Source organism: Rattus norvegicus, chromosome 11 (genome assembly GCF_021556685.1).
Source record: "Rattus norvegicus strain SHRSP/BbbUtx chromosome 11, alternate assembly SHRSP_T2T, whole genome shotgun sequence".
NCBI lineage: Eukaryota > Metazoa > Chordata > Mammalia > Rodentia > Muridae > Rattus > Rattus norvegicus.
The window spans coordinates 68,660,762-68,688,206 of record NC_141544.1 but is presented as its reverse complement, the minus strand read 5'-3'; the positions used below and the strand labels follow the sequence as shown (position 1 = coordinate 68,688,206).

Below are 27,445 nucleotides of genomic sequence, written 5' to 3'. Positions count from 1 at the left end.
TGCATCTTCAACAAATAGTGCTGGTCCAACCAGATATCTGTATGTGGAAGAATATAAATAGATTCAATCTATCACCCTACAGGGAAATCAACTACAAATGGACCAACGTCCTCAACCTAAGACTTGATAGTGTGAATCAGGTAGAATAGAAGGGAGGAAATATGCTCAAACTCATTTATACACAAAAGGATTGTTTAACAGGATCCTGATAGCACAAGATATTAAAATCAATAATTAATAGATGGGACCTCATGAAGCTGAAATGCTTGTGTATAGCAAAGGATGCCATCATTTAAGGAAAGAGATAGCCTACAGAATGGAAAAAATAATACCAACTCTCCATCTGACAGAGGGTTAGTATGTAGAATATACAAAGAAGTAAGGACCAAACAAATAAGCAAATGAACTGAACATCAAGAAAACAAACAACCCAACCTAAAAATGGGCTACAAATCTATACAGAGAACTTTCAAAAGATGATACATAAATGGGTGAGGAAAACTTTTAAAAAAATGTTGAATATCCTTAGCCATCAGGGAAACACAAGTTAAAATGATAAAATTTTATCTTACCCCAGTCACAATGGCCAAGATCAATAAAACAGATGATAGCACATGTTGCTGAGGAGACAGGGGAAGAACAACACTTATTCATTCCTTATGGGGATACAAACAGGTACAGTCACTATAAAAGTCAGTGGGGAGGTTCCTCAAAAAGCTGAAAATCAATATATTATAGATCCAACTATTCCACTCTTGGGCATATACACAAAGGACTCTACTAAAGAAAAACTTGCTTGTCTATGTTCATTGATGTGCTGTTCCTAACAGCCAGTATTTGGAAACAGCCTGTATGTACACCAACTGTTGTATGGGTAATGAGCATGGCATTCCATTATACAATAGAATTACTTGGATGTTAAGGAAAATGAAATTATGAAATTTGTGGGTAAATGGACAGAGCTAGAAATCATCATCCTAAGTGAGATAACCTAGACCCAAAAAGATAAGTATCTTCTGTGTACAGGTTAGCTTTTATGCTTTACATGTGTTATGTTTTATTTAGAATATCCACAGGAGTTATGTAGCTAAGGAGGGATCAGAGGGGAGAAGTGGGTCTTCCAAAGAGGGGAAATAGAATATAAAGTTACAAGGGTAACCTCACTCAGGATGGTTACCCATGTAACTTCATATCATCCTGAGTGAGGTTACTCAATCACAGGAAAACATACTTTGTATGCACTCATTGATAAGTGGATATTAACCAAAAAGCTCAAATTACCCAAGATGCAATCTACAGACCACAGGAAGCTCAAGAAGGATGACCAAAATGCAGATGCTCCCACTTCTTCTTAAAAGGGGGGAAATATTCATAGGAGGGGATATGGAAGCAAAGTTTAGAGCAGCGACTCAAGGAATGGCCATTCAGAACCTGACACACATGTGGCCCATATATATATATATATATATATATATATATATATATATATATATATATATATATATATATATATATACAGCCACCAAAACTAGGTAAGATTGATGGAGCCAAAAAATGCATGCAGAAAGGGACTGGATATAGATCTCCTCTGACAGACACATCCAGAGCATGTCCAATACAGAGGTCAATGCTAGCCGCAAACCACCGAACTGAGAATAGGACCCCCTTGCAGGGAATTAGAGGAAGTATTGAAAGAGTTGAAGGAGCTTGTGACCCCCATAAAAACAACAATGCCAACCAACCAGAGCTTCCAGGGACTAAATCACTACTGAAAGATTATACATGGACTGACCCAGGGCTCCAACTGCATATGTAGCAGAGAATAGCCTTGTTGGGGCACCAGTGGAAGGGAAGGCCCTTGGTCTTGCCAAAGTTGGACCCCCAGTGCAGGGGAATATGGGGGAGGGCAATAAGGAGGATGTATAGGGGGAATACCCATATGGAGGAGGGGGAGGAGAGGGAATGGGAGTTTATGGACAGGAAACCAGGAAGGAGAATAACCTTTGAAATGTAAGTAAAGAAATATATAATAAAAAAAATTTTAAAGTTACAAAGGGATAAAGGAGAAAATAAATGAAGTGGGTAATGAGAGGGAAAGGTAGAGGAGGGAATTGGGAAAATAACTAATACTAAAGGTTTTTTGAAAGGCTTCCTACTGTAAAGGCCTTCTAAAATATATATAGAAAGGGAGTTTGAGTGTAGCTACCATGTAACAGGGAAGACAATACGCCAACTAGACATCATAAAATACATCAAGAAATACCCCCAGCTACATCCTTTTGACTTATGGTCCATAGATTCCCCTGCCAAACATCAAAGCATATGGTTAATGCTCTTGGCTAATCCTCACACCCTGAGGGTTAGACCCTATTGCTGAAGACACCACATATGGAGAACATAGAACATGGAGAATTTGAGCTGGAGCTCTACTAGAAGCATCACCCCTACTAGAGCTGGAAGATGCTATATATACATGGTACTGGGGGATAAAAGAAAACATCAATTTCACCCGGCTACAAACCCTGTGTGCTAACATAGGATCTTGTCTGGAAGATATGTCCACTTTTCCTTTCTTAAAAAGTCTATTCCACATGGGAACTGTAACCATTGTTAAAGAGAACTATGTAAGATATGCTCACTCTTGGAAGAGTGGTACAAATGTTATGACTTTTTGATTGGATTTAAGGCCTAATTCATGAGATGGAAACCATATCTGTCACAGTTAATGAGGCCAAGAATCTGAGGCTAGACAGGTCATGGACCTAAGAGGAAGCCTACTACTATTTTTGTGCTAAGTGAACATAGCATTAAAATGACTCTTAATGACATGCTGCTTATAAATCAGGGCACCACTTTATTCTCCACAGAGAACCTCATTCACACAGAAGATGATAGTTCACAAAAAGATCCACAACTAAGCAATGTTAAGAGAGTGAGAGACTTTGGAGCACTCGGTCATAAATAGATTGTAAGAGCTAGAGGTGGTGGGTGGACCCTATAAATGGTGTCTTCCAAACACAACAGAGCTGACATACATATGAACTCACAGACAGCACATGAGATAACACACACAAGACCCACACAAGTTCAAGCCAGATAAAATCCCATCAGGGAGAAAATGGAGTAGGCACAATTTCCTACCCTTAGTCAAGGAGTTATTTGCAATTGATAGCTTCTGAGTGGGTAAAGGTCATTTTCTTCAATGTCTAAGACAGGCCCCATATTCAGGAGGATTTGGCCAACACAGATCCAACTTGATTACTTTTGCAAATTTTTTGTTTTCGTTTTGGATCTTTTAAGGAAGGATCTAGAAGGAATTGAGGGAAGGGAAAGACTATAATCAAAATATATTGTATGAAATTCTCAAAAATAAATATCAAAGAAGAATGGAATTATACATGGCTTAGTCTATTTGGAATTTATATTATTGTTGTTGTTGTTGCTATTGTTATTAACATAATCTCACGTAGTTCAGACTGTCTGCTAATTCATGATCCATTACTGATACTTCCTATGTAGGTACTACAGATATATAAGCCATTTTGAAATGCTTGGAGTTATTTATTTTGCATTAGCATACCTCTTCCTTTCCCTGCAGTGAGAACTACCAAATCTTTATAGCCCTTAACCAGTCTCCAACACTTGCAGCAAACTGTTTGCACTGCTGTTCTTTGTGATACCACAACTATCTAAAGAATCAGGAAGCCGTCCTTTTCAGAGTGCTGTAGAGACACGGTTGACTTGGAGGCAGGCAAACCTAGGTTTAAACCACAACTTACTACTGGCTATGCAATTGGAATCAATTGTTTACCTTCAGGAAGAATTGAATTGCTACTCTGAAGAACTCATATTATAAACTAAGATAATTATGTCCATACCAGGTTTTCTCTCACAGATGATAGATAGCAAAAAGAGAGCACTCAAAAGAAAAGTTGCAAACCACCCTGCCCTTCTGTAGAACTGATCATCACAATGAACACTATCTTAGGTAAGCTGAATGCCATGTCATGTATTCCTTATAGAACTCAGTGACCTGACAATCATTCTCTCTCTTAAAAAAATATATATGTACTTTCATTTCTTAGAAAAGCTGTCATTAATTTTCACATGGAATTGTAGTCACTGTTAAAGAGAACTATGTAAATCCATGTTTTTTTTCATATCCTGTTTTTCAGGAAGCCCGTAGGCGAACCTCTATCAAATTATTATATAACAATAATAAAGATTTTTTAATTCTTCGTTAGTTTCTGTCTTTGCTGTCTTTTTATTCCAATAACTTTATCAGATGCATAGATTTTAACTTTATGTTCTCAAATACATACTTAAATAGATACACTACAAACAACCTATTAGTTACTTAGGTTAACATAAGAAAATGAACTAAAAATAAATTAGAGGTCAGTTTAACCTCCCAGGAGCACAGAAAGCCAAATGCTTCATTTTTATCTCTTTGGTCCATTAGCTAATTATTCCCAAAGTGACATTTTATGTGTAAGCTATCACAAGATGTGTCTTATAAGTAACAGAAGGCTCTAAATACATTTAAACTGATAAATTTGAGTATCAAATGTTTTTGTGTCTGTTTCACATTTTTTTTTCTGTGAACTTATGCTGTAGTCAGGCAGGAAAAGGATTCTCTCTCTGCATTTGACAGCCTGTGGTGTGTGTGTGTGTGTGTGTGTGTGTGTGTGTGTGTGTGTGTGTGTGTGTGTGTGTGACTGATTAATGTATTCCAGCTGCATTTATTCTGGCTTACTTTTCCAGTTATAATCACTTTTCATGCATGGAGGGCTTAAAACAAAAGTTGCATTTTTCTCGGTTATCTTTTTATTATAGAAAATAACAGCTCTGTGTTCCTTGATATGACAGGACACACAGGTTCTCTCTTCTCTCTGTGGTCTTTATTCTTCCTTCTATCTGAATTTCACCATCCATCCAGTTATCTCACACCAGGGTTTCAAGTTCATCTGTAATAATATATTTAATACACTAGAGACTTCTGATAGCTCGGAAGAGGGATCAGGGTTCAGAACATAAAAAAATGTCAAAACAAAGTCAACTTTACAAAGCACCTCTCTGTTCTCTTCAGTGTACACAGATGTGCGGATAATGACATACCTCTCCTTGGGGATTTTACTGGCCAGCATAAAGCTATAACAGAGTGGTATACATAGCTTCTCAGCCACAACACAGATGAGTATAAATAGTGTTTCTGTGGTCAATGAATTCTTCAAAGAACATAGCATATTTGACCTTCATAATACAGGAAGGGGGGCTTTCTAGACAGAGAGAATGGTGTGAGCAATACAAGAAGACAGTAGGTTCCAGGGAGTTTTGGGATATGGTAAATGACAGCCTATAGAGACGAAAGAATACGAGGAGGAGAAAAGAAGGTAAGATCTAAGAAGATAAGATCAGATTTGGTTGTGGGGGTTGGGAGACATAGACTTGAATTTCAGACTTCATACCTAACACTATTTAAATTATATCGCTTCTAAGTTGGTCTAAGTTTTTCCTTGCCTGACAAACACAGGAAGAAGCAGTGACTGTAGGAAGTAGAGCCTCATTATACAGGGAGAGGATGTAAGAGAAAGATGAATTCCAGCTACAAAACTGATGCTCCAGTCAAGCCCTGGAGATGTTATTTCCTGTGTTAATCTAGAAGTATCCCTCATCAAGGATGCTCAACCGAACATTCTCAGATGTCCAGTTTGGGCACTGGGATCTCTCTACTCCTCACAGCCATCTTATTTTTCTCCTGTTATACTAACTCTACAGTCAGAGATCTTAAAAAGATCTTATAGAAATGAGCAGGAAATAGCTATGATGTTGGATCAAGTGTGAGTGTGGCGGTTTGAGTGAAAATGGCTACTGTAGGTCCATAGAGAGTGGCACTATTGGGAAGTGTGGCCTTGTTGGAGTAAGTGTGGTCTTGCTAGAGTAAGTGTGCCACTGGGGGTGAGCTTTTCAGTTTCAAATGCTCAATCCAGATCCAGTGGCTCTGTCTTCCTGCTGCCTGCTGAACCAGGTGTACCTCTTCAACACTGTTTCTGCTGCATTCCACCATGTTTTCTACCATGATGATAATGGACTAAACCTCTGAACTGTAAGACAGCCACAAAAGGTTTGACTTTATAAGAGTTGCTGTGGCCATGGTGTCTCTTAAGAGTAATAAAAACTCTAACACAGTTGGACTGGAAATTTAGTGATACACCCTACTGTGTCCCCAGAGACTCAGGGCTGCTTGCTTGACCATTTTCAAATGTCCTACTTTACAAGGATGCTTTCATTGTTTCTCTCAAGGAACTGGAAAAGCCAGCCATTCAAACTGTCATGATAATGTCCCCTAACTCTGAATAGATATCAAGTTTTAGTGCTCAGTGAGTGAGTATCAATGGATTAAAGAACTAATTCTGATACCCACAATAGTGTGTGTGACTGCTGTCATGTTCTTATGTTTATTTGAATTTCCAACTGTTCTCAAGAACAGGAGTTTCTGTAACCCACAAGTATGTCTAAAGAAGATGATAGAAATACATTACTATGTTCAAATGAGAACACACACACACACACACACACACACACACACACACACATCATAAATGAACTAAAGCCATTTGTAGTGACAGTCTCCTACTTCTAACTTTCAGAGATTGATTCCTTAGGTATCAGTATTATTCTTCCAAGAGTGACAGAATTTCTAGAAAGTCTGGAATGATGATACAAAACTGTAAACTGCCCTCCTCCTGCCCCATTCATGTAAGAGACTGAGGAAGGAAATCATGAGTTCCAAGTCAACCTAGGCAACAAAGTGAGAACCTGTATCACAAAACAAAATACCCTCAAACTAAAGAAAGCCAACTGGAATTACCTCCAAAATGTTAACATTAATATAGAAATAAAATACATCTTCATTGCTAACATTGGAATTAGCATTTACAACCCAACAATGCACAAGAGGAAAAGTTACAGAAATTAAAATGAATTGACTACTTATGAAGCATATATGAATCTGTCTAAAGGGTACATTTTTTTTCTACATCAGGATTAAGAAGAGAGTTTTCTGGGGATCTATTTTCTCTAAAAAACAAATTCTAGATAAGGGTTGTTGTCCCCCTCCCCACCCACAGCTGAAGTGCTGGAGGAAAAGTCACATACAGAGTATCACTCTCTAAGTCCATTGGGTACTAATGAACCACCAACACAAGTCCTTAGGTGGTTTTGAGTTTCTTTCCTACAGAAAGCTACTTTGGTCCCACATCCAAAAGTTATCAAAGTGTCCATCCATGTGGAAAATTCCTTACAAGGCAGTTCTGAGGGCCCATGTTCATGAAGTGCAACATTACCCAGGACAAATAATTCACTGACAATTAACTTCTTAGAAGAAAGTTGTAGCGTTCATGGGTCATTAGCATTTCTTGCAACCTGCTCAGTGACTTTGCAAATGATTGAGCACTGCGGTCTATTGGAGTTATCAATCCCTTTGTTTCCACTCAAATCTCACAGTCCTCAGGACAGGAAAAAAGGATGCTCGGGACACAGATGGAGAAATGTGGGGGCCATGCACTGTATACTAACATAGAAGCTACACATAAGCATATTGGACCACACACACACACACACACACACAGAGAGAGAGAGAGAGAGAGAGAGAGAGAGAGAGAGAGAGAGAGAGAGAGAGAGCACTATCACCAACCCCCACGACCTCTCCAGTCCTCTTTCGTTATTGTGTTCTGCAATTAATAGATCAGCCACATATCCAGCCACCCAACTTCTCGATCTGGAAAATGCCTTTCGTCTTCATTCTTCCTAACCCTCTGTAATAATCTATTGTTGAACCATATCACTTCTTCCACTTACTAGCATTTGTTGGTTTGTTTAGCACCATTGGGGGCAGAGTCTTTTACATAAAGGCAAGCATTCTATCACCAAGCTACACTTCTCATCGTGACTTCCTAAGTATCAGCAGTACTCCTCTCTGTCTCACTCGCTTCATGGACCATTTGTTACTTTAACTCCAACTTCTTGAGATAGCTAGGGTAACCTCAGGAGTGAAGGAGCAATGGAACCTCATCTGGCCTGGGGACATGCACTGTGGGACACGAACACACATATGTAAGTGTGAATGTCAGAGGATCACTTAGGGGCATTGGTTTTCTCCTATCATGTAGGTCCTACAGATGAAACTCAAGTCTTCAGGCTTCTCAGCAGATGCCTTTACTGACTAAATCATCTTGAAGGCCCAGTTATTCATTTTTTGAAGCTCAGGTTTATGGTTGGATGTCGAGTCTCAGGAGGTACAGGCAGCCAAACACTGGCATGGTAATTCCCTAATAAACGAAGCTTCTAACCTCAATATCATTAAGTAAAAGTTTTAGTTATTTTATTAGTTTTCTTTCCTCTTCACAAAATTCTAGCTTTTGAGGGTTGGAATCTAACTCACCCTTATATATCCACACGTGTTTACTCAGATATGACAAAAACATAATATATCTGTGGGGTAATTATATATATTGGCTATCTATAGTGAAAATATACTCTTCAATGGTTCCTTCCAACCCTTTAGGTTTGAGACAGAATAAATTAAGAATCCTCAGTGTAACATGAGACCAAGGATATGGAAATACACTTGGTTACTTCAGGTCATCTCCCTTCAAACGGAATGCCATGTTCTCTCTCCCCTTCCTACAAGGAAGAATGCTACCAGTATAGTAAATTGTTGTTCCCACCTTCGTAAGCAGCTTACTCCATGTCAATCAACTGAAAAGCTAACTTCTTCATAAAGTTTTTTCCATGTTCGATCTTGGTTAGTAGGTAGCAAAGTATCAAAGTATATTATACTGCTATGGTGTAATCTTTCTCTTTTATGTCTCAAGATAGGCATTGCCTACAAATTACAGGCTTGCAAACTTTCACAGAAGAGTAAGAGGATCCCCTTTGTTTACACACAAATATAGTAATGAAGGGAAGGAAGGGGAGAGAGAGGGAGGGATGGAAAGAGGAGATAGAGAATACACATATATGCTTGTTATTGTTTTCCTTTTCTGGACTGCCTTAGCACAGAAGCTTTCAGTTGAGCTCCCTGATTCTAGAACTAAGCAGAATGACTAAATGAACAAACAAATCTCATCTTCTGTCACATTTTTCTAACGCATAGGGATTCTGAAGTGCAAAGACGATCTCAGGAGATCTGCAATATACCTAGCCTATCTCCAAGTCCTGTGGTGGCCAACACTTGACACAGAATAAAATTAATGAAGAACTCACGAATTTTATGAGTCCATTTATTCTTTTTGAATAGCAAAAATATTTTTATGAGAATTTCAACCTGTACTATTAGCCTTGTGAGCTGGAATGAGTCTAGTACAGACTGGTCCTTTCTTATAGGAAACAGGAAGATCAGTGTTCTGTTAGAGACAACTCCTGGTACCTTTCTCTGTATATCCCACATCACTCTGTTTTTGCGTGGATGTTGATTCATAAAGACTGATGAATGACTAGTTATGACCTCTTTACAACAGCTTCTTCGGTTTGAACTGATTTTCAATAAGCGTTGGGTGGGTAAAGAACAGTAAACTATAAAATACCACTTAACTAGGTCTGGAGAGATGTCTCAGTGGTTTTCCTGAACAAAACACCAATGGCTTATGCTCTAAGATCAAGAATCGACAAATGGGATCTCATAAAACTGCAAAGCTTCTGTAAGGCAAAGGACACTGTGGTTAGGACAAAACGGCAACCAACAGATTGGGAAAAGATCTTTACCAATCCTACAACAGATAGAGGCCTTATATCCAAAATATATAAAGAACTCAAGAAGTTAGACCGCAGGGAAACAAATAACCCTATTAAAAATGGGGTTCAGAGCTAAACAAAGAATTCACAGCTGAGGAATGCCGAATGGCTGAGAAACACCTAAAGAAATGTTCAACATCTTTAGTCATAAGGGAAATGCAAATCAAAACAACCCTGAGATTTCACCTCACACCAGTGAGAATGGCTAAGATCAAAAACTCAGGTGACAGCAGATGCTGGTGAGGATGTGGAGAAAGAGGAACACTCCTCCATTGTTGGTGGGATTGCAGACTGGTAAAACCATTCTGGAAATCAGTCTGGAGGTTCCTCAGAAAATTGGACATTGAACTGCCTGAGGATCCAGCTATACCTCTCTTGGGCATATACCCAAAAGATGCCTCAACATATAAAAGAGACACGTGCTCCACTATGTTCATCGCAGCCTTATTTATAATAGCCAGAAACTGGAAAGAACCCAGATGCCCTTCAACAGAGGAATGGATACAGAAAATGTGGTACATCTACACAATGGAATATTACTCAGCTATCAAAAACAATGAGTTTATGAAATTCGTAGGCAAATGGTTGGAACTGGAAAATATCATCCTGAGTGAGCTAACCCAATCACAGAAAGACATACATGGTATGCACTCATTGATAAGTGGCTATTAGCCCAAATGCTTGAATTACCCTAGATCCCTAGAACAAACGAAACTCAAGACGGATGATCAAAATGTGAATGCTTCACTCCTTCTTTAAATGAGGAAAAAGAATACCCTTGGCAGGGAAGGGAGAGGCAAAGATTAAAACAGAGACTGAAGGAACACCCATTCAGAGCCTGCCCCACAGGTGGCCCATACATATACAGCCACCCAATTGGACAAGATGGATGAAGCAAAGAAGTGCAGACCGACAGGAGCCGGATGTAGATCGCTCCTGAGAGACACAGCCAGAATACAGCAAATACAGAGGCGAATGCCAGCAGCAAACCACTGAACTGAGAATAGGTCCCCCGTTGAAGGAATCAGAGAAAGAACTGGAAGAGCTTGAAGGGGCTCGAGACCCCAAAAGTACAACAATGTCAAGCAACCAGAGCTTCCAGGGACTAAGCCACTACCTAAATACTATACATGGACTGACCCTGGACTCTGACCCCATAGGTAGCAATGAATATCCTAGTAAGAGCACCAGTGGAAGGGGAAGCCCTGGGTCCTGCTAAGACTGAACCCCCAGTGAACTAGACTATGGGGGGAGGGCGGCAATGGGGGGAGGGTTGGGAGGGGGACACCCATAAGGAAGGGGAGGGGGGAGGGGGATGTTTGCCCGGAAACCGGGAAAGGGAATAACACTTGAAATGTATATAAGAAATACTCAAGTTAATAAAAAAAAAAAAAACACTTAATGCTCTTCCAGAGGACCTGAGTCCTATTTCCAGCACTTACATGACAACTCACATCGGTGTGTAACTTCAGGTTCAATGGATTTGCCACACACACATATGTTCAGGCAAAACACCAATGCACATAAAATAAAAATAAATACAATCTATAAAAATAATGCCACTTAACTAAAGCAACAAGCTGCGATTGCATGCCTCAGGCTATCTTCCTTCTTCCTTGTGTATTCAAAGACTCTAACATTTATACTGGAGGATTCCAACTTATGGTGGTTTGGATGAGACTGTCCCTGTACTTAAGCCCTTGGTCTTCAGCTGGTGGCCCTGTTGGGGAGGTTTAGGGGATATAGACATTTTGGAGGATGTATATCACAGTGTGCAGTAGGAGTTTAAAGTTCTGAGGTACTTCTAGTTCGCTTTCTCTGCTTTGTGCTGTGGTTTGAGACATGAGCTCCCAGTTCTAGGTGTCACGTGCCTACTGTTTGCTGCCATGTCTCCATGTCTTGTGACTTTTATCCCCCCGGAATTGTATGCCTAAATAAACTCTTTCTTCTAGAAGTCTCCTTGGCCACAGTGCTTTGCTACAGCAATAGAAAAATAACTAAGGTCCAGTTCAATCCTCAAACGTGTTTGCGATTCATCAGGAAACTTTAAAGACTTATCTACATGCTAAGAGAGACCTTACCAAAGTGTTCTGGGTCATCAGCTTCACCATTCTTGGGCTCCTCTCTTGGTTCATCTTCCTCCTCCATAGGGACCTCCTGATGATTCTCAGAGGAGACCCTGGGATCCATATCAACCTGCATTCACCAGGAAAGAAATCATAGATGCTATGACTGGGAAGTTGAAAACTAAACTAACCTACAAAAACTGAATGTCGACAAGGCTTCCTTTGTGAAACCCAGATGTTGAACATCTGGGAAGCACTACTGTTGACATTGAAAATCAGACATCCTGGGGTCAGCATATCTCATCACTGACTCTCCATTGAACAACACTTAAACACCAGCCTCATCACTATCAAAAACACACACTTCTTGGGTAGGCTAGTTATCTTCCTTTTAAAAAACTGATACCAGCAAACAAATACAACTGTCCCAATTTATCCACAAGGCTACATTCAAAGAATTCTTATGGAAGTATGACTTTTTAGATATCACCAAAACCTATATAGGCCATGTATTCCTTTTACCTACGTGTCTGTGACAAATTTTGATTTATAAATTAGGCATAGAAAGAGATTAACAGTAACTAATAATAAAGCATAATTGTAACAACATGCTATAACAAAAGTTTGTGTGGACATTTTCTTTCTCTTGTTCTCTCAAAATAACTTAAGGTAGATCTTAGCACCTTCAGTATATGATTTTAATGTTTACTTTCTTACTAGGTTGAAAATTTCTACCCTCTGACAGGAAACAAAGGCTTTTCCTTGGAATATCATAACTGTCACGGCCCAGTTTTGGATGTTTTTCTTATCACTATGACAGCATTGCCAACAAAAACAACTGGAAGGGGAAGGGTTTATTATGACTCATGGTTCAGGGGATAGTGTCCAGGCTGACAGGGAAGAGGTCTGGCAGCAGTAGCTATTCATGGCCACGATAATGAGAGTATATGGTAGCTTCATGAAGAAAAGAAAGTAGGCTGGAAGTGTCGCTGAGATTCAGTGCTTCCAATCTGACCCTATGGCTCACATCTGCGATATAGGGCCTATGTCCAGAAGGTTTCTTCCATACATGGCCACCAGCTGGGGACCCGGAAGTTAAGCACACGAAACCTGCAGGATAGAGTTTACACTCAGACCCAGCTGGAGACCAGGTAGGTAAGCACGTTCACTTGTAGGAGACGGTTCACACTCATCATAACAATGACTATTAAAACAGTAAGCACAGGGCTGCACCATGGTGTCCAGAAACTCCATTCCTGTGCACTCACAGAAGAAATGAAACATGTTGTATAACACATGTGATTGTAAATGTTACTCTCATTATTCCTAATGTCCAAACAGTACAGGCAACCTAGATGTCACTGCACAGATATGAGTCAATGTCATCTGGATGTTGTCAGAAGGACACAATATCCTGTTACGGCTGAAACTTGGACACATGATGTTAAATGAAAGAAGACAGTAAAGACTCACATATTTTATGATTCTATGGTTTTTCATTTAATTTTTTAAAAACACTTATTTGTGAATGCATGTAGGTGCACGTTCATCAAGCTATGTATATGGAAGTCAGAGGATGAGTCACAGAACTCATTTCTCAATTTCTATGGATTGTGGAATTAAACTGAGGTTGTTAGACTTGGAGATAAGGACCCCTTGCCCACTGAGGTATCTCCTCAGTACTGTGTGATCCTATGTTAATGACATGTGTGACATAGGCAAATCCGCAGCTGCAGGAAGTATGTATTTTACGAAGTTGAAGCTTCTCCAAAATAGTCTTTAAAAAAGAAGGTCGAAGTTTGAGGAAATTAAAATTAACAGAGGCAAGAGTTTAAACACTGCCAATGACCAGATAATAACATCAGCTATCACAATGAACACTCAAGGTCTATAGGACTTAAAGGCAAATCTCTCCATTTCTACATAATACTCTTTCCCTTGTCTTTTCTTACCATCAAACCCCCTTTGGTGGGTGCTGTTCTCCTAAAGACAATATGGAGGAAACCAAGTCCAACAGGTAAATATATTTACAAGTGGTCATCTGGCATCACTGCAAATATTACCTAATTATTAGATTAGATTTCAGAGTACAGGATCCATTTGTACATTAGAAGATATTCCATGGGACAAGAAAGATGGTTCCATGGTCAATATTAGAGTATGGCTCCTAGTACCTGCATTAGTCCTCTCATAACTACCACTGATGTCAGATCTTCTGGCCTCTGTGGGCACCAACATACATATACTCACACTTGCACACAAGTGTGTGCATACAAATACACAAATAAAAATGAGAATATATCACGACAAGATAAGATTTGCTGTGGATGTGCAGGAATGATTCAATACGACAAAATTCTACTCTCCTAAATATAAGATAGAAAATATGTAGTAAGGTAAATGAGTAATCACACGGCCATCTCCATATACATATATAAATACAAAACTATATGTATGTATGTATGTATGTATGTAAGTATGTATGAATGTATATAATCCTGTTCCTGACTAAAAACAAAAACAAAACACTCACCAGGATAAGAATGGGTTGTATTCAGCCAGAATACGGCAAATACATAGGCGAATGCCAGCAGCAAACCACTGAACTGAGAATGGGACCCCCTTTGAAGGAATCAGAGAAAGGACTGAAAGAGCTGAAGGGGCTTGAGACCCCATATGAACAACAATGCCAACCAACCAGAGCTTCCAGAGACTAAGCCACTACCCAAAGACTATACATGAACTGATCCTGGGCTCCAACTGCGTAGGTAGCAATGAATAGCCTAGTAAGAGCACCAGTGGAAGGGGAAGCCCTTGGTCCTGCCAAGGCTGGACCCCCACTGAATGGGATTTTGGGGGGAGGGCAGAAATGGGGGGGAGGATTGGGAGGAGAACACCCATATAGAAGGGGAGGGGGTGGGGTTAGGGGGATGTTGACATGGAAACCGGGAAAGGGAATAACATTTGAAATGTAAGTAAGAAATACCCAATTTAATAAAGAGGAAAAATATGATAAAAAATGAATGGGTTGTATTTCCTAAACATGGTACCTTGGTCTAAAAGTATGCATTATGAAGAAATGGTACAGGGGTTTCCACTCAAGCTAGAAGGAATATGGGTCCTCATTAACTCTGACACTCATAGGTACTGTCCTAGACTCTATAGACTAGAGGTACTAACTAAACCATGTAAGAAGACAATAAGAATAGAGAGTGGAAACCAAGAAATAAAACTATAGACAATAGGTGATAGAGTAGGTTACACTGCGAACCTGAGAAAGTCCATAATAAGCCAGGAACATTACAAGAATATCAGACGTTTTTCCCTACTGAACATGAGTTGTTCTGAAAGTACCTAAGAGCCCTGCAGACTTTAATATGTGACTCTTCACAAAAACACACTCCAGCAAACCACACTCCAGGATCCAAATCAGGAAAGGATCCCTGACAGACTGTCTTACGAAGCCCACGTTTAATCCATTGTCCCAGTTATCTCCAGTGGAGGAACACATGTTCCATTTGGATGTCATGTCTCTTCAGCCTTTTCTCAGCCTGGAGGAACACAGCACACGGCTTCTCATGGACTTCCTCGTCTTCCTTCACTCCACTGAGGAATAAAACGTCACGGAAAATGCGTGCGCAGAGACCACAAACAAAACCCATCTTGCCAGACATAAAATGGCTAATTAACTGAGCATGGAGCAAAATGTGGAACTGATAACATGCTTTTATCTCATATGAAGCATAAAAGCTTTGAAGTCGGCCATAAAGATAGGAACACGTTAGTCCATTCACTCTTCTCTGGATTCTTTCTAGATCCAAAGCACAATCTGAAAATGGATTTCGGATCTGACTTGTGTCCAAGTTAAGTTTGTCAAGAAAGCCTGCCTTTCCTGTTAATGCTAACCAGGCTTTCAGAGAGCACAGCTGTCCCTTGTTTGCTAGTGTGTGCTCCTTGGAGGTCAGAAACCTGATTGCCTCAGGCTTGATTGAGGTTTCCTAGAAACCTGACAGATTATTACGTAGAATGTTTGTGTAGATTTCTTTAAATGCAAAGCCTGCCTATTTTTTATAATTACGTTTTTTGACTTAAAATAATTAATTTTCATCTTCCTTGCCTCTAAAGATTGTTTAAAGTGTATTGTTCCATGAATAACTTTCTCAGCCTCTGTGGGTACAGATAAAATAGGCACAGCCCCCTTTTCTTCATTCTCAACAGAGAAATAGTCCACATGCAATTTTTCTCATCCTGTGGGGCACAACCCCTCAAAGGTCCAAGACCTTTAGACAGAGGTCACCTAAGACCATAGGAAAACACAGATATTTATGTTACAATTCATAGTAGTAGCTAAATTACAGTTAGGAAGTAGCAACAAAAATAACTGTCTGGTTGAAGTCACTGAAACATTAGGAAGTGCATTAAAGGGTTGCAGCATTAGGAAGGTTGAGAACTATTGTTTGAGAATCACTGTCTGTTTTAGGAATCTCAACTCAGGCCAATTAGGATTCATGGCTTTGACACTGAGAATTTCAGAGAGCTAGCCAGTGTCAGAACCAAGTTCTATGGGGCCAGGGTAGGGGCTGTTCCTCCTTTACCTGTATCCCCAGAGGCCAAGAAAGTTATCCATAGGGGGAAAAACACTTTAAAGCAACCTTCACAGTCGATGTGGATGAAAATTAATGACTTTAAGAAAGATATTTTAATTTAAGCTTGAAAACTAAAAGAAAAAGAGGTGCAGAGAAGTTAAGTGGGACATGTCCACATGCGAGCACCGAAGAAGAAATTGTGTGTGTGTGCGCGCATGTGCTCACGCATGTGTGTGCCTGTGTGTTACATGTGCGAATAAGTGTGTGTATATGTGTGTGTGTATGTGGGTCTGTGTGTTCATGTGTGTGTGCCTGTGTGTCTAGGTATGTGTGTGTGTGTGTGTGTGTGTGTCTGTCTGAGTCAATGTATGGGCATGGTACATGTCTGTGTATGTGTGTCTGTGCATGTGTGTGTGTGTCTGTGTGAGTCAATGTATGGGCGTGGTGCATGTCTGTGTATGTGTGTCTGTGTATGTGTGTGTGCGCATGTGTTTTCTTCTTTAATTGTGCCCCATCTTATTTTTTTGAGACAAGGTCTCTCACTGAAGGAGATTACAAATTCAGCTAGACTAACTTTAGCCAGTAATATCCTGGGACTCTTTTTTCTCTACATCCCTAATGCTGGGGTTACCTGCAGGCATGGTTTTTGTAGTGTGAATACTGAGAATCTGAATACAATCTTTACAGAGGCACTTTTCCAACTGAGCCACCTCTCCAGTTGCACGCACACTGCTTCTGACTCAGAGCATATCATCGCCATGCATTGTGAGGAGCATTGTAAGGCCGACGAGTGAGAGGCCACCGTCCATGTCACTTCTGCTGGCTGCAGATCAGCAATTGTCTGGGGCTATCAAGTTCAGTAATGAACACAAGTGCAGTCGCCATGAGGACGGTTATAGAATCAAAGGCCTCCATGTCCAAAATTACTCCACAGTTTTTCTACTGCTCATTTATATGTCTCTGATCGTAAAAACTGATGACAGCTATGGAAACCAATATGCATTGCTTGCTTACTGTCTATAGGTGTGTCTAAGTACTCAGCAAACACAGTCGTGGGAGACTTGGGGATGCCAAATTATCTTTCCATGACAAGCCACAAGCCATATTTACAGGTACAAGTTATATCTTTAGTTGGTCTGACACACTGCTCTTAGCATGTGATGATGGCATCTGTCCATCATGAAGTAGAGATCTACACTTCTTCCCTCACATACACCTCAGAACATAAGTGATGCTGTGGGCTTCATCAAGGAGACCAGGGGTTATGAAGACTTTGGCCAGGCCATTGAGGAATATTTCCCCTTTGAGCCTAAGATGTGAGGAAGAGGAATGACTACAATGAAATTTGTATATGAGGCATTTTTCATGAGAACCAGCACTGAGTAGATGGGTGAGCAAAAACAGAAGATTTCCATTCTTGCCCCTGAATGACTCTGGTTGATGCATAGTGGGATATAGGTGAGATGTTTCCTCTGAGTAGATCTGTGAGCAATCCAAATGTTGTCATCGTTTCAATGCTGAGGTTGGGAGGTCTTTTCCTAAGACTAAAGAATTAGAACTTTTGTTTTAACCAGCTCTTGTTGGGGATGGTTACTTGGCACAAAGTAGTGGTTGTTGCTGGGGAGAAGAACCCTATTCTCAAGTGTCAGAGACATGTCATTCTTTTAAAATTTTAGTACTCTGTGCCCCTTTATAATATGCTTTCCACGTGATATGTGTTGGATGCATATTTGTTGGTTTGAGCTGAGCTAGAGTAAGGATATGTGTGGTACTTCATGCTCCTGGGTGGTCTAGCTGTGTTGTAGATAGTAGGTCACCTCAACAGTCTGCAGCTGTCTCTTTTTGGAAACTGATCTTAGCATTAAGTCTTCAAGAGTTGGCTATAGTGCCTTAGATGGTATGGTTCAAGGTAGGTTCTCTCTGTCCCCCTGTCCCTCTCTTCTTTCAAATTTTTAAACAAGGGAAACAAGAACAAAAATAGTGGCGTTCAGCTCAACTGCACGGGATCTCTCCCATATGCTGAGATCATCACTTTTAGTACTGAGTGCTCACAGGACATTACAGATATGCATGAGGTGAGTTTTGAGAGAATTGATACAGTGGTTGTGGGAATAATGACAGACTGAATACAAGAATACCAGCCTGAAGATGGATATTAAAGTCAGATAGCACGCACGCGCGCGCGCACACACACACACACACACACACACACACACACACACAAGTAGCTGTGTGGATATCAAGTCAGGAGTATACGACAGATTGGTACATGAAGGCAGGAAATATTTCAGAAGACTTTGATGAACTGAACTGGCTTGGAAAGACATAAAGGACTTTGGCTAGGATAAAGGTTAGTCAAGCAATCATCTCAGTAAGTTGATGCTTATAGAAATTAGTCCATGTAGGATGCTTTACTATTGTGCTATCTCGGCTACGCAACGCTATATCAAAAAAAATCGATAATAAACCTATACTGAGCTAACCAATATAAACAACCCTGGTAACCTTCAACAAGACTGTGGTAAAACGGAATGGTGTCAGAGGGGATAACTCTCTTTCACCTCTGCGGAACTGCAGGGTTTAAACGAAAGGAGCCAAGTTGGAGGCCAATACAAGCAATGGCACCTGATGTTGTTTTCCTTTCATTAACATTTTCTATTGGCATAGTGATGGTCCGGCCTCAGCATGACAACTTCAACCTTGTGTCATCGCACTTCACTCTGACACTGTCCCCTGTAGTTCCTGTACCCCACATTCGGCTGGGACCCTTTCGTGCCCCAGTTAGTTCCCCCTCTGCTCCTTTATTACAGGATATCTGATTTCTGTTAGAAGCAGGGGTGGGGCGGCAGCCTAAATGTCACTAAAGAAACAGATAAATGCCACTTCCTTCTGGATACTAAGAATAACATGGCATTAAAATACCTATATCAATTAGTTTGTAGAATTTTACCTTCTGCGCTCTCTCTCTCTCTCTCTCTCTCTCTCTCTCTCTCTCTCTCTCTCTCTCTCTCTCTCTTAAATGAAAATGTGAGAACACCTCACATCCTCAAATCCCAAACCACTACAAGCAAACAGAACCACTCACACTAAAGGTAATGTCTGAACAGATTGTTGGATTCTGGGTAAAGCTGATGATTAGATGTAGAGTAATTGTATTTCGTATAAAGTTGGGCTAAGCCAAAGCTTTGGATTGTGGGGAGAGCTGTGGTAATTGCTGGAAGAACCAAGGATGTGCCCGGCCATGCTTTCTAGGTTTTGGTTTTTCATAAGAATTCAGACAAGAGATCGAGTCAGTGTGGAGTGAACTTATTCCAGCTAGAGTTGTCGGGTGAAACCAAGGCTCCTGAGTCAGCACCGTGGGGTCAGAACCCTAGATTATTTCTGCTGATGCCTGATCCCAGGATCAGAGGGAGTATTTCTCTAAAAGGTAGCTTATTCCACATGTCTGTCTACCAATATTTACCTCTCCGGTTTTTACCCTAATATGAGAGTTGATGGGAAGTACAATATCCTACCCATAAAAATTGAGTCTTTATGATCTCATTTCCCTACTTCGAACTTGCTTATATCTTTAACCTATTATTTGTGTGTGTATGCATGTATATATGTGTGTGTGTGTATATATATATGTAGCTACATATATATATAAACTGTATATTTAATGAGCACAGTAACTATATATCATATTCACTTTCCTATGTCTGTTTACATAGATATAGAAAAGTATCTCTATATGCCTATTTTTTTTTATTAACTTGAGTATTTCTTATATACATTTCGAGTGTTATTCCCTTTCCCGGTTTCCGGGCAAACATCCCTCTCCCCCCTCCCCTTCCTTATGGGTGTTCCCCTCCCAACCCTCCCCCCATTGCCGCCCTCCCCCCATAGACTAGTTCACTGTGGGTTCAGTCTTAGCAGGACCCAGGGCTTCCCCTTCCACTGGTGCTCTTACTAGGATATTCATTGCTACCTATGGGGTCAGAGTCCAGGGTCAGTCCATGTATAGTCTTTAGGTAGTGGCTTAGTCCCTGGAAGCTCTGGTTGCTTGGCATTGTTGTACTTTTGGGGTCTCGAGCCCCTTCAAGCTCTTCCAGTTCTTTCTCTGATTCCTTCAATAGGGGACCTATTCTCAGTTCAGTGGTTTGCTGCTGGCATTCGCCTCTATATTTGCTGTATTCTGGCTGTGTCTCTCAGGAGCGATCTACATCCGGCTCCTGTCGGTCTGCACTTCTTTGCTTCATCCATCTTGTCTAATTGGGTGGCTGTATATGTATGGGCCACATGTGGGGCAGGCTCTGAATGGGTGTTCCTTCAGTCTCTGTTTTAATCTTTGCCTCTCCCTTCCCTGCCAAGGGTATTCTTTTTCCTCATTTAAAGAAGGAGTGAAGCATTCACATTTTGATCATCCGTCTTGAGTTTCGTTTGTTCTAGGGATCTAGGGTAATTCAAGCATTTGGGCTAATAGCCACTTATCAATGAGTGCATACCATGTATGTCTTTCTGTGATTGGGTTAGCTCACTCAGGATGATATTTTCCAGTTCCAACCATTTGCCTACGAATTTCATAAACTCGTTGTTTTTGATAGCTGAGTAATATTCCATTGTGTAGATGTACCACATTTTCTGTATCCATTCCTCTGTTGAAGGGCATCTGGGTTCTTTCCAGCTTCTGGCTATTATAAATAAGGCTGCGATGAACATAGTGGAGCACGTGTCTCTTTTATATGTTGAGGCATCTTTTGGGTATATGCCCAAGAGAGGTATAGCTGGATCATCAGGCAGTTCAATGTCCAATTTTCTGAGGAACCTCCAGACTGATTTCCAGAATGGTTTTACCAGTCTGCAATCCCACCAACAATGGAGGAGTGTTCCTCTTTCTCCACATCCTCGCCAGCATCTGCTGTCACCTGAGTTTTTGATCTTAGCCAATCGCACTGGTGTGAGGTGAAATCTCAGGGTTGTTTTGATTTGCATTTCCCTTATGACTAAAGATGTTGAACATTTCTTTAGGTGTTTCTCAGCCATTCGGCATTCCTCAGCTGTGAATTCTTTGTTTAGCTCTGAACCCCATTTTTTAATAGGGTTATTTGTTTCCCTGCGGTCTAACTTCTTGAGTTCTTTGTATATTTTGGATATAAGGCCTCTATCTGTTGTAGGATTGGTAAAGATCTTTTCCCAATCTGTTGGTTGCCGTTTTGTCCTAACCACAGTGTCCTTTGCCTTACAGAAGCTTTGCAGTTTTATGAGATCCCATTTGTCGATTCTTGATCTTAGAGCATAAGCCATTGGTGTTTTGTTCAGGAAATTTTTTCCAGTGCCCATGTGTTCCAGATGCTTCCCTAGTTTTTCTTCTATTAGTTTGAGTGTGTCTGGTTTGATGTGGAGGTCCTTGATCCACTTGGACTTAAGCTTTGTACAGGGTGATAAGGATGGATCGATCTGCATTCTTCTACATGTTGCCCTCCAGTTGAACCAGCACCATTTGCTGAAAATACTATCTTTTTTCCATTGGATGGTTTTGGCTCCTTTGTCAAAAATCAAGTGACCATAGGTGTGTGGGTTCATTTCTGGGTCTTCAATTCTATTCCATTGGTCTATCTGTCTGTCTCTGTACCAATACCATGCAGTTTTTATCACTATTGCTCTGTAATACTGCTTGAGTTCAGGGATAGTGATTCCCCCTGAAGTCCTTTTATTGTTGAGGATAGCTTTAGCTATCCTGGGTTTTTTGTTATTCCAGATGAATTTGCAAATTGTTCTGTCTAACTCTTTGAAGAATTGGATTGGTATTTTGATGGGGATTGCATTGAATCTGTAGATTGCTTTTGGTAAAATGGCCATTTTTACCATATTAATCCTGCCAATCCATGAGCATGGGAGATCTTTCCATCTTCTGAGGTCTTCTTCAATTTCTTTCCTCAGTGTCTTGAAGTTCTTATTGTACAGATCTTTTACTTGCTTGGTTAAAGTCACACCGAGGTACTTTATATTATTTGGGTCTATTATGAAGGGTGTCGTTTCCCTAATTTCTTTCTCGGCTTGTTTCTCTTTTGTATAGAGGAAGGCAACTGATTTATTTGAGTTAATTTTATACCCAGCCACTTTGCTGAAGTTGTTTATCAGCTTTAGTAGTTCTCTGGTGGAACTTTTTGGATCACTTAAATATACTATCATGTCATCTGCAAATAGTGATATTTTGACCTCTTCTTTTCCGATCTGTATCCCCTTGATCTCCTTTTGTTGTCTGATTGCTCTGGCTAGAACTTCAAGAACTATATTGAATAAGTAGGGAGAGAGTGGGCAGCCTTGTCTAGTCCCTGATTTTAGTGGGATTGCTTCAAGTTTCTCTCCATTTAGTTTAATGTTAGCAACTGGTTTGCTGTATATGGCTTTTACTATGTTTAGGTATGGGCCTTGAATTCCTATTCTTTCCAGGACTTTTATCATGAAGGGGTGTTGAATTTTGTCAAATGCTTTCTCAGCATCTAATGAAATGATCATATGGTTCTGTTCTTTCAGTTTGTTTATATAAGGGATCACGTTGATGGTTTTCCGTATATTAAACCATCCCTGCATGCCTGGGATGAAGCCTACTTGATCATGGTGGATGATTGTTTTGATGTGCTCTTGAATTCGGTTTGCCAGAATTTTATTGAGTATTTTTGCGTCGATATTCATAAGGGAAATTGGTCTGAAGTTCTCTTTCTTTGTTGTGTCTTTGTGTGGTTTAGGTATAAGAGTAATTGTGGCTTCATAGAAGGAATTCGGTAGGGCTCCATCTGTTTCAATTTTGTGGAATAGTTTGGATAATATTGGTATGAGGTCTTCTATGAAGGTTTGATAGAATTCTGCACTAAACCCGTCTGGACCTGGGCTCTTTTTGGTTGGGAGACCTTTAATGACTGCTTCTATTTCCTTAGGAGTTATGGGGTTGTTTAACTGGTTTATCTGTTCCTGATTTAACTTCGATACCTGGTATCTGTCTAGGAAATTGTCCATTTCCTGAAGATTTTCAAATTTTGTTGAATATAGGTTTTTATAGTAAGATCTGATGATTTTTTGAATTTCCTCCGAATCTGTAGTTATGTCTCCCTTTTCATTTCTGATTTTGTTAATTTGGACACACTCTCTGTGTCCTCTCGTTAGTCTGGCTAAGGGTTTATCTATCTTGTTGATTTTCTCAAAGAACCAACTTTTGGTTCTGTTGATTCTTTCTATGGTCCTTTTTGTTTCTACTTGGTTGATTTCAGCTCTGAGTTTGATTATTTCCTGCCTTCTACTCCTCCTGGGTGTATTTGTTTCTTTTTGTTCTAGATCTTTTAGGTGTGCTGTCAAGCTGGTGACATATGCTCTTTCCTGTTTCTTTCTGCAGGCACTCAGCGCTATGAGTTTTCCTCTTAGCACAGCTTTCATTGTGTCCCATAAGTTTGAGTATGTTGTATCTTCATTTTCATTAAATTCTAAAAAGTTTTTAATTTCTTTCTTTATTTCTTCCTTGACCAGGTTATCATTGAGTAGAGCATTGTTCAATTTCCACGTATATGTGGGCATTCTTCCCTTATTGTTATTGAAGACCAGTTTTAGGCCGTGGTGGTCCGATAGCACGCATGGGATTATTTCTATCTTTCTGTACCTGTTAAGGCCCGTTTTTTGACCAATTATATGGTCAATTTTGGAGAAAGTACCATGAGGAGCTGAGAAGAAGGTATATCCTTTTGCTTTAGGATAGAATGTTCTATAAATATCCGTTAAGTCCATTTGGCTCATGACTTCTCTTAGTCTGTCTACATCACTGTTTAATTTCTGTTTCCATGATCTGTCCATTGATGAGAGTGGGGTGTTGAAATCTCCCACTATTATTGTGTGAGGTGCAATGTGTGTTTTGAGCTTTAGTAAGGTTTCTTTTACATATGTAGGTGCCCTTGTATTTGGGGCATAGATATTTAGGATTGAGAGTTCATCTTGGTTGATTTTTCCTTTGATGAATATGAAGTGTCCTTCCTTATCTTTTTTGATGACTTTTAGTTGGAAATTGATTTTATTTGATATTAGAATGGCTACTCCAGCTTGCTTCTTCTGACCATTTGCTTGGAAAGTTGTTTTCCAGCCTTTCACTCTGAGGTAGTGTCTGTCTTTGTCTCTGAGGTGTGTTTCCTGTAGGCAGCAGAATGCAGGGTCCTCGTTGCGTATCCAGTTTGTTAATCTATGTCTTTTTATTGGGGAGTTGAGGCCATTGATATTGAGAGATATTAAGGAATAGTGATTATTGCTTCCCGTTATATTCATATTTGATGTGAGGTTATGTTTGTGTGCTTTCATTCTCTTTGTTTTGTTGCCAAGACGATTAGTTTCTTGCTTCTTCTAGGGTATAGCTTGCCTCCTTATGTTGGGCTTTACCATTTATTATCCTTTGTAGTGCTGGATTTGTAGAAAGATATTGTGTAAATTTGGTTTTGTCATGGAATATCTTGGTTTCTCCATCAATGTTAATTGAGAGTTTTGCTGGATACAGTAATCTGGGCTGGCATTTGTGTTCTCTTAGGGTCTGTATAACATCAGTCCAGGATCTTCTGGCCTTCATAGTTTCTGGCGAGAAGTCTGGTGTGATTCTGATAGGTCTCCCTTTATATGTTACTTGACCTTTTTCCCTTACTGCTTTTAATATTCTTTCTTTATTTTGTGCGTTTGGTGTTTTGACAATTATGTGACGGGAGGTGTTTCTTTTCTGGTCCAATCTATTTGGAGTTCTGTAGGCTTCCTGTATGTCTATGGGTATCTCTTTTTTTAGGTTAGGGAAGTTTTCTTCTATGATTTTGTTGAAGATATTTACTGGTCCTTTGAGCTGGGAGTCTTCACTCTCTTCTATACCTATTATCCTTAGGTTTGATCTTCTCATTGAGTCCTGGATTTCCTGTATGTTTTGGACCAGTAGCTTTTTCCGCTTTACATTATCTTTGACAGTTGAGTCAATGATTTCTATGGAATCTTCTGCTCCTGAGATTCTCTCTTCCATCTCTTGTATTCTGTTGGTGAAGCTTGTATCTACAGCTCCTTGTCTCTTCTTTTGGTTTTCTATATCCAGGGTTGTTTCCATGTGTTCTTTCTTGATTGCTTCTATTTCCATTTTTAATTCCTTCAACTGTTTGATTGTGTTTTCCTGGAATTCTTTCAGGGATTTTTGCGATTCCTCTCTGTAGGCTTTTACTTGTTTATTAATGTTTTCCTGTGCTTCCCTAAGTGTGTTCAGGTCTTTCCTGAAGTCCTCCAGCATCATGATCAAATATGATTTTGAAACTAGATCTTGCTTTTCTGGTGTGTTTGGATATTCCATGTTTGTTTTGGTGGGAGAATTGGGCTCCGATGATGGCATGTAGTCTTGGTTTCTGTTGCTTGGGTTCCTGCGCTTGCCTCTCGCCATCAGATTATCTCTATTGTTACTTTGTTCTGCTATTTCTGACAGTGGCTAGACTGTCCTATAAGCCTGTGTGTCAGGAGTGCTGTAGACCTGTTTTCCTCTCTTTCAGTCAGTTATGGGGACAGAGTGTTCTGCTTTCGGGCGTGTAGTTTTTCCTCTCTACAGGTCTTCAGCTGTTCCTGTGGGCCTGTGTCTTGAGTTCACCAGGCAGCTTTCTTGCAGCAGAAAATTTGGTCTTACCTGTGGTCCCGAGGCTCAGGTTTGCTCGTGGGGTGCTGTCCAGGGGCTCTCTGCAGTGGCAGCAACCAGGAAGACCTGTGCCGCCCCTTCCGGGAGCTTCAGTGCACCAGGGTTCCAGATGGTCTTTGGCTTTTTCCTCTGGCGTCCGAGATGTGTGTGCAGGGAGCAGTCTCTTCTGGTTTCCCAGGCCTGTCTGCCTCTCTGAAGGTTTAGCTCTCCCTCCCACGGGATTTGGGTGCAGAGAACTGTTTATCCGGTCTGTTTCCTTCAGGGTCCGGCGGTGTCTCCGGCAGGGGTCCTGCCGCTCCTGGGCCCTCTCCCACGGGAGCCCAGAGGCCTTATACAGTTTCCTCTTGGGCCAGGGATGTGGGCAGGGGTGAGCAGTGTTGGTGGTCTCTTCCGCTCTGCAGCCTCAGGAGTGCCCACCTGACCAGGCGGTTGGGTCTCTCTCTCACCGGGTCTGGGAGCAGAGAGCTGCTGCGGGCCGGGATCCGCGGGTGTGGGACTTCCTATATGCCTATTTTTATATAGGTCAATGGGTGGTTATTGAAATTTGTCTTTGAATGGTTGTATACTGGAATATATTAAATAGACTGAATGCATAATATAAAAATTGATCCCATCTGGGGTATTAGAGTGGTATGTTATAAAGGCAGTGTTTTATTACAGAACTACTGATTACTTCTCCAGATGGATTTAAATTGACACTTGTAAGGAAATGCTTGCAAAGGAGGGCCCTAATAGCTCATTGACTTAGAAATACACTCCTGAAAAGATGTCTTTTAGCTTCATTGCTCCAGATTTTCTTGAGGAAAAGAAACACTTGGATACTTCACTGAATGAACACTGTCTCCAAAGTCTACACTTGATCTTAGCCAAAAGGCCAAGAAGCAGTGGTCTCTCCAAAGTCTAATAAGGCAATTTTGAAATACACAAAAGCCCCTTTTAAATCCTGCTCAATGTTTTATTCATACTGCTTTAGGTAAGTATAAGTGATTACTTATACAAGATAGAATACATACGCAAATAGATTTGTGACGTGTATAGTCTTTATGATTCTATTAGCTTTTATTTACTCTGTTTTCTGCACAGTTTTAGTAAATGCGGGGACTTTTTTAAAAAGTCCTCTCCCATTCTCTTCAAAACCAAAGCATAAGAATATAGTCTCCAGTGATCTCTGTGGCCCTTCGTATGCACACAGGGACATGGGCTGAGTTGTTTTGCTCTTGTTCCTCATTCATAACTTTTAGAAACAAAGGATCTATGCAAACTCAAGAAACCACGTGCATTCTTCCTGAAATCACTACTCTTGATCCAGATAATATCACAATAATAGCAAACAG

General features: G+C 40.4%; 1 protein-coding gene across 9 annotated transcripts in view; it reads right to left on the bottom strand.

Moving 5' to 3' along the window:
- The window catches only part of Phldb2 (pleckstrin homology-like domain, family B, member 2), a 219,834-nt gene that overhangs the window by 102,202 nt on the left and 90,187 nt on the right, over positions 1-27,445 (bottom strand). For all 9 annotated transcript variants that reach the window (NM_001432498.1, XM_087576899.1, XM_087576897.1 and 6 more), the window contains 1 exon segment: positions 11,877-11,991. In NM_001432498.1, the coding sequence (NP_001419427.1) occupies positions 11,877-11,985 (109 nt within the window). In that variant the 5' untranslated portion in view covers positions 11,986-11,991.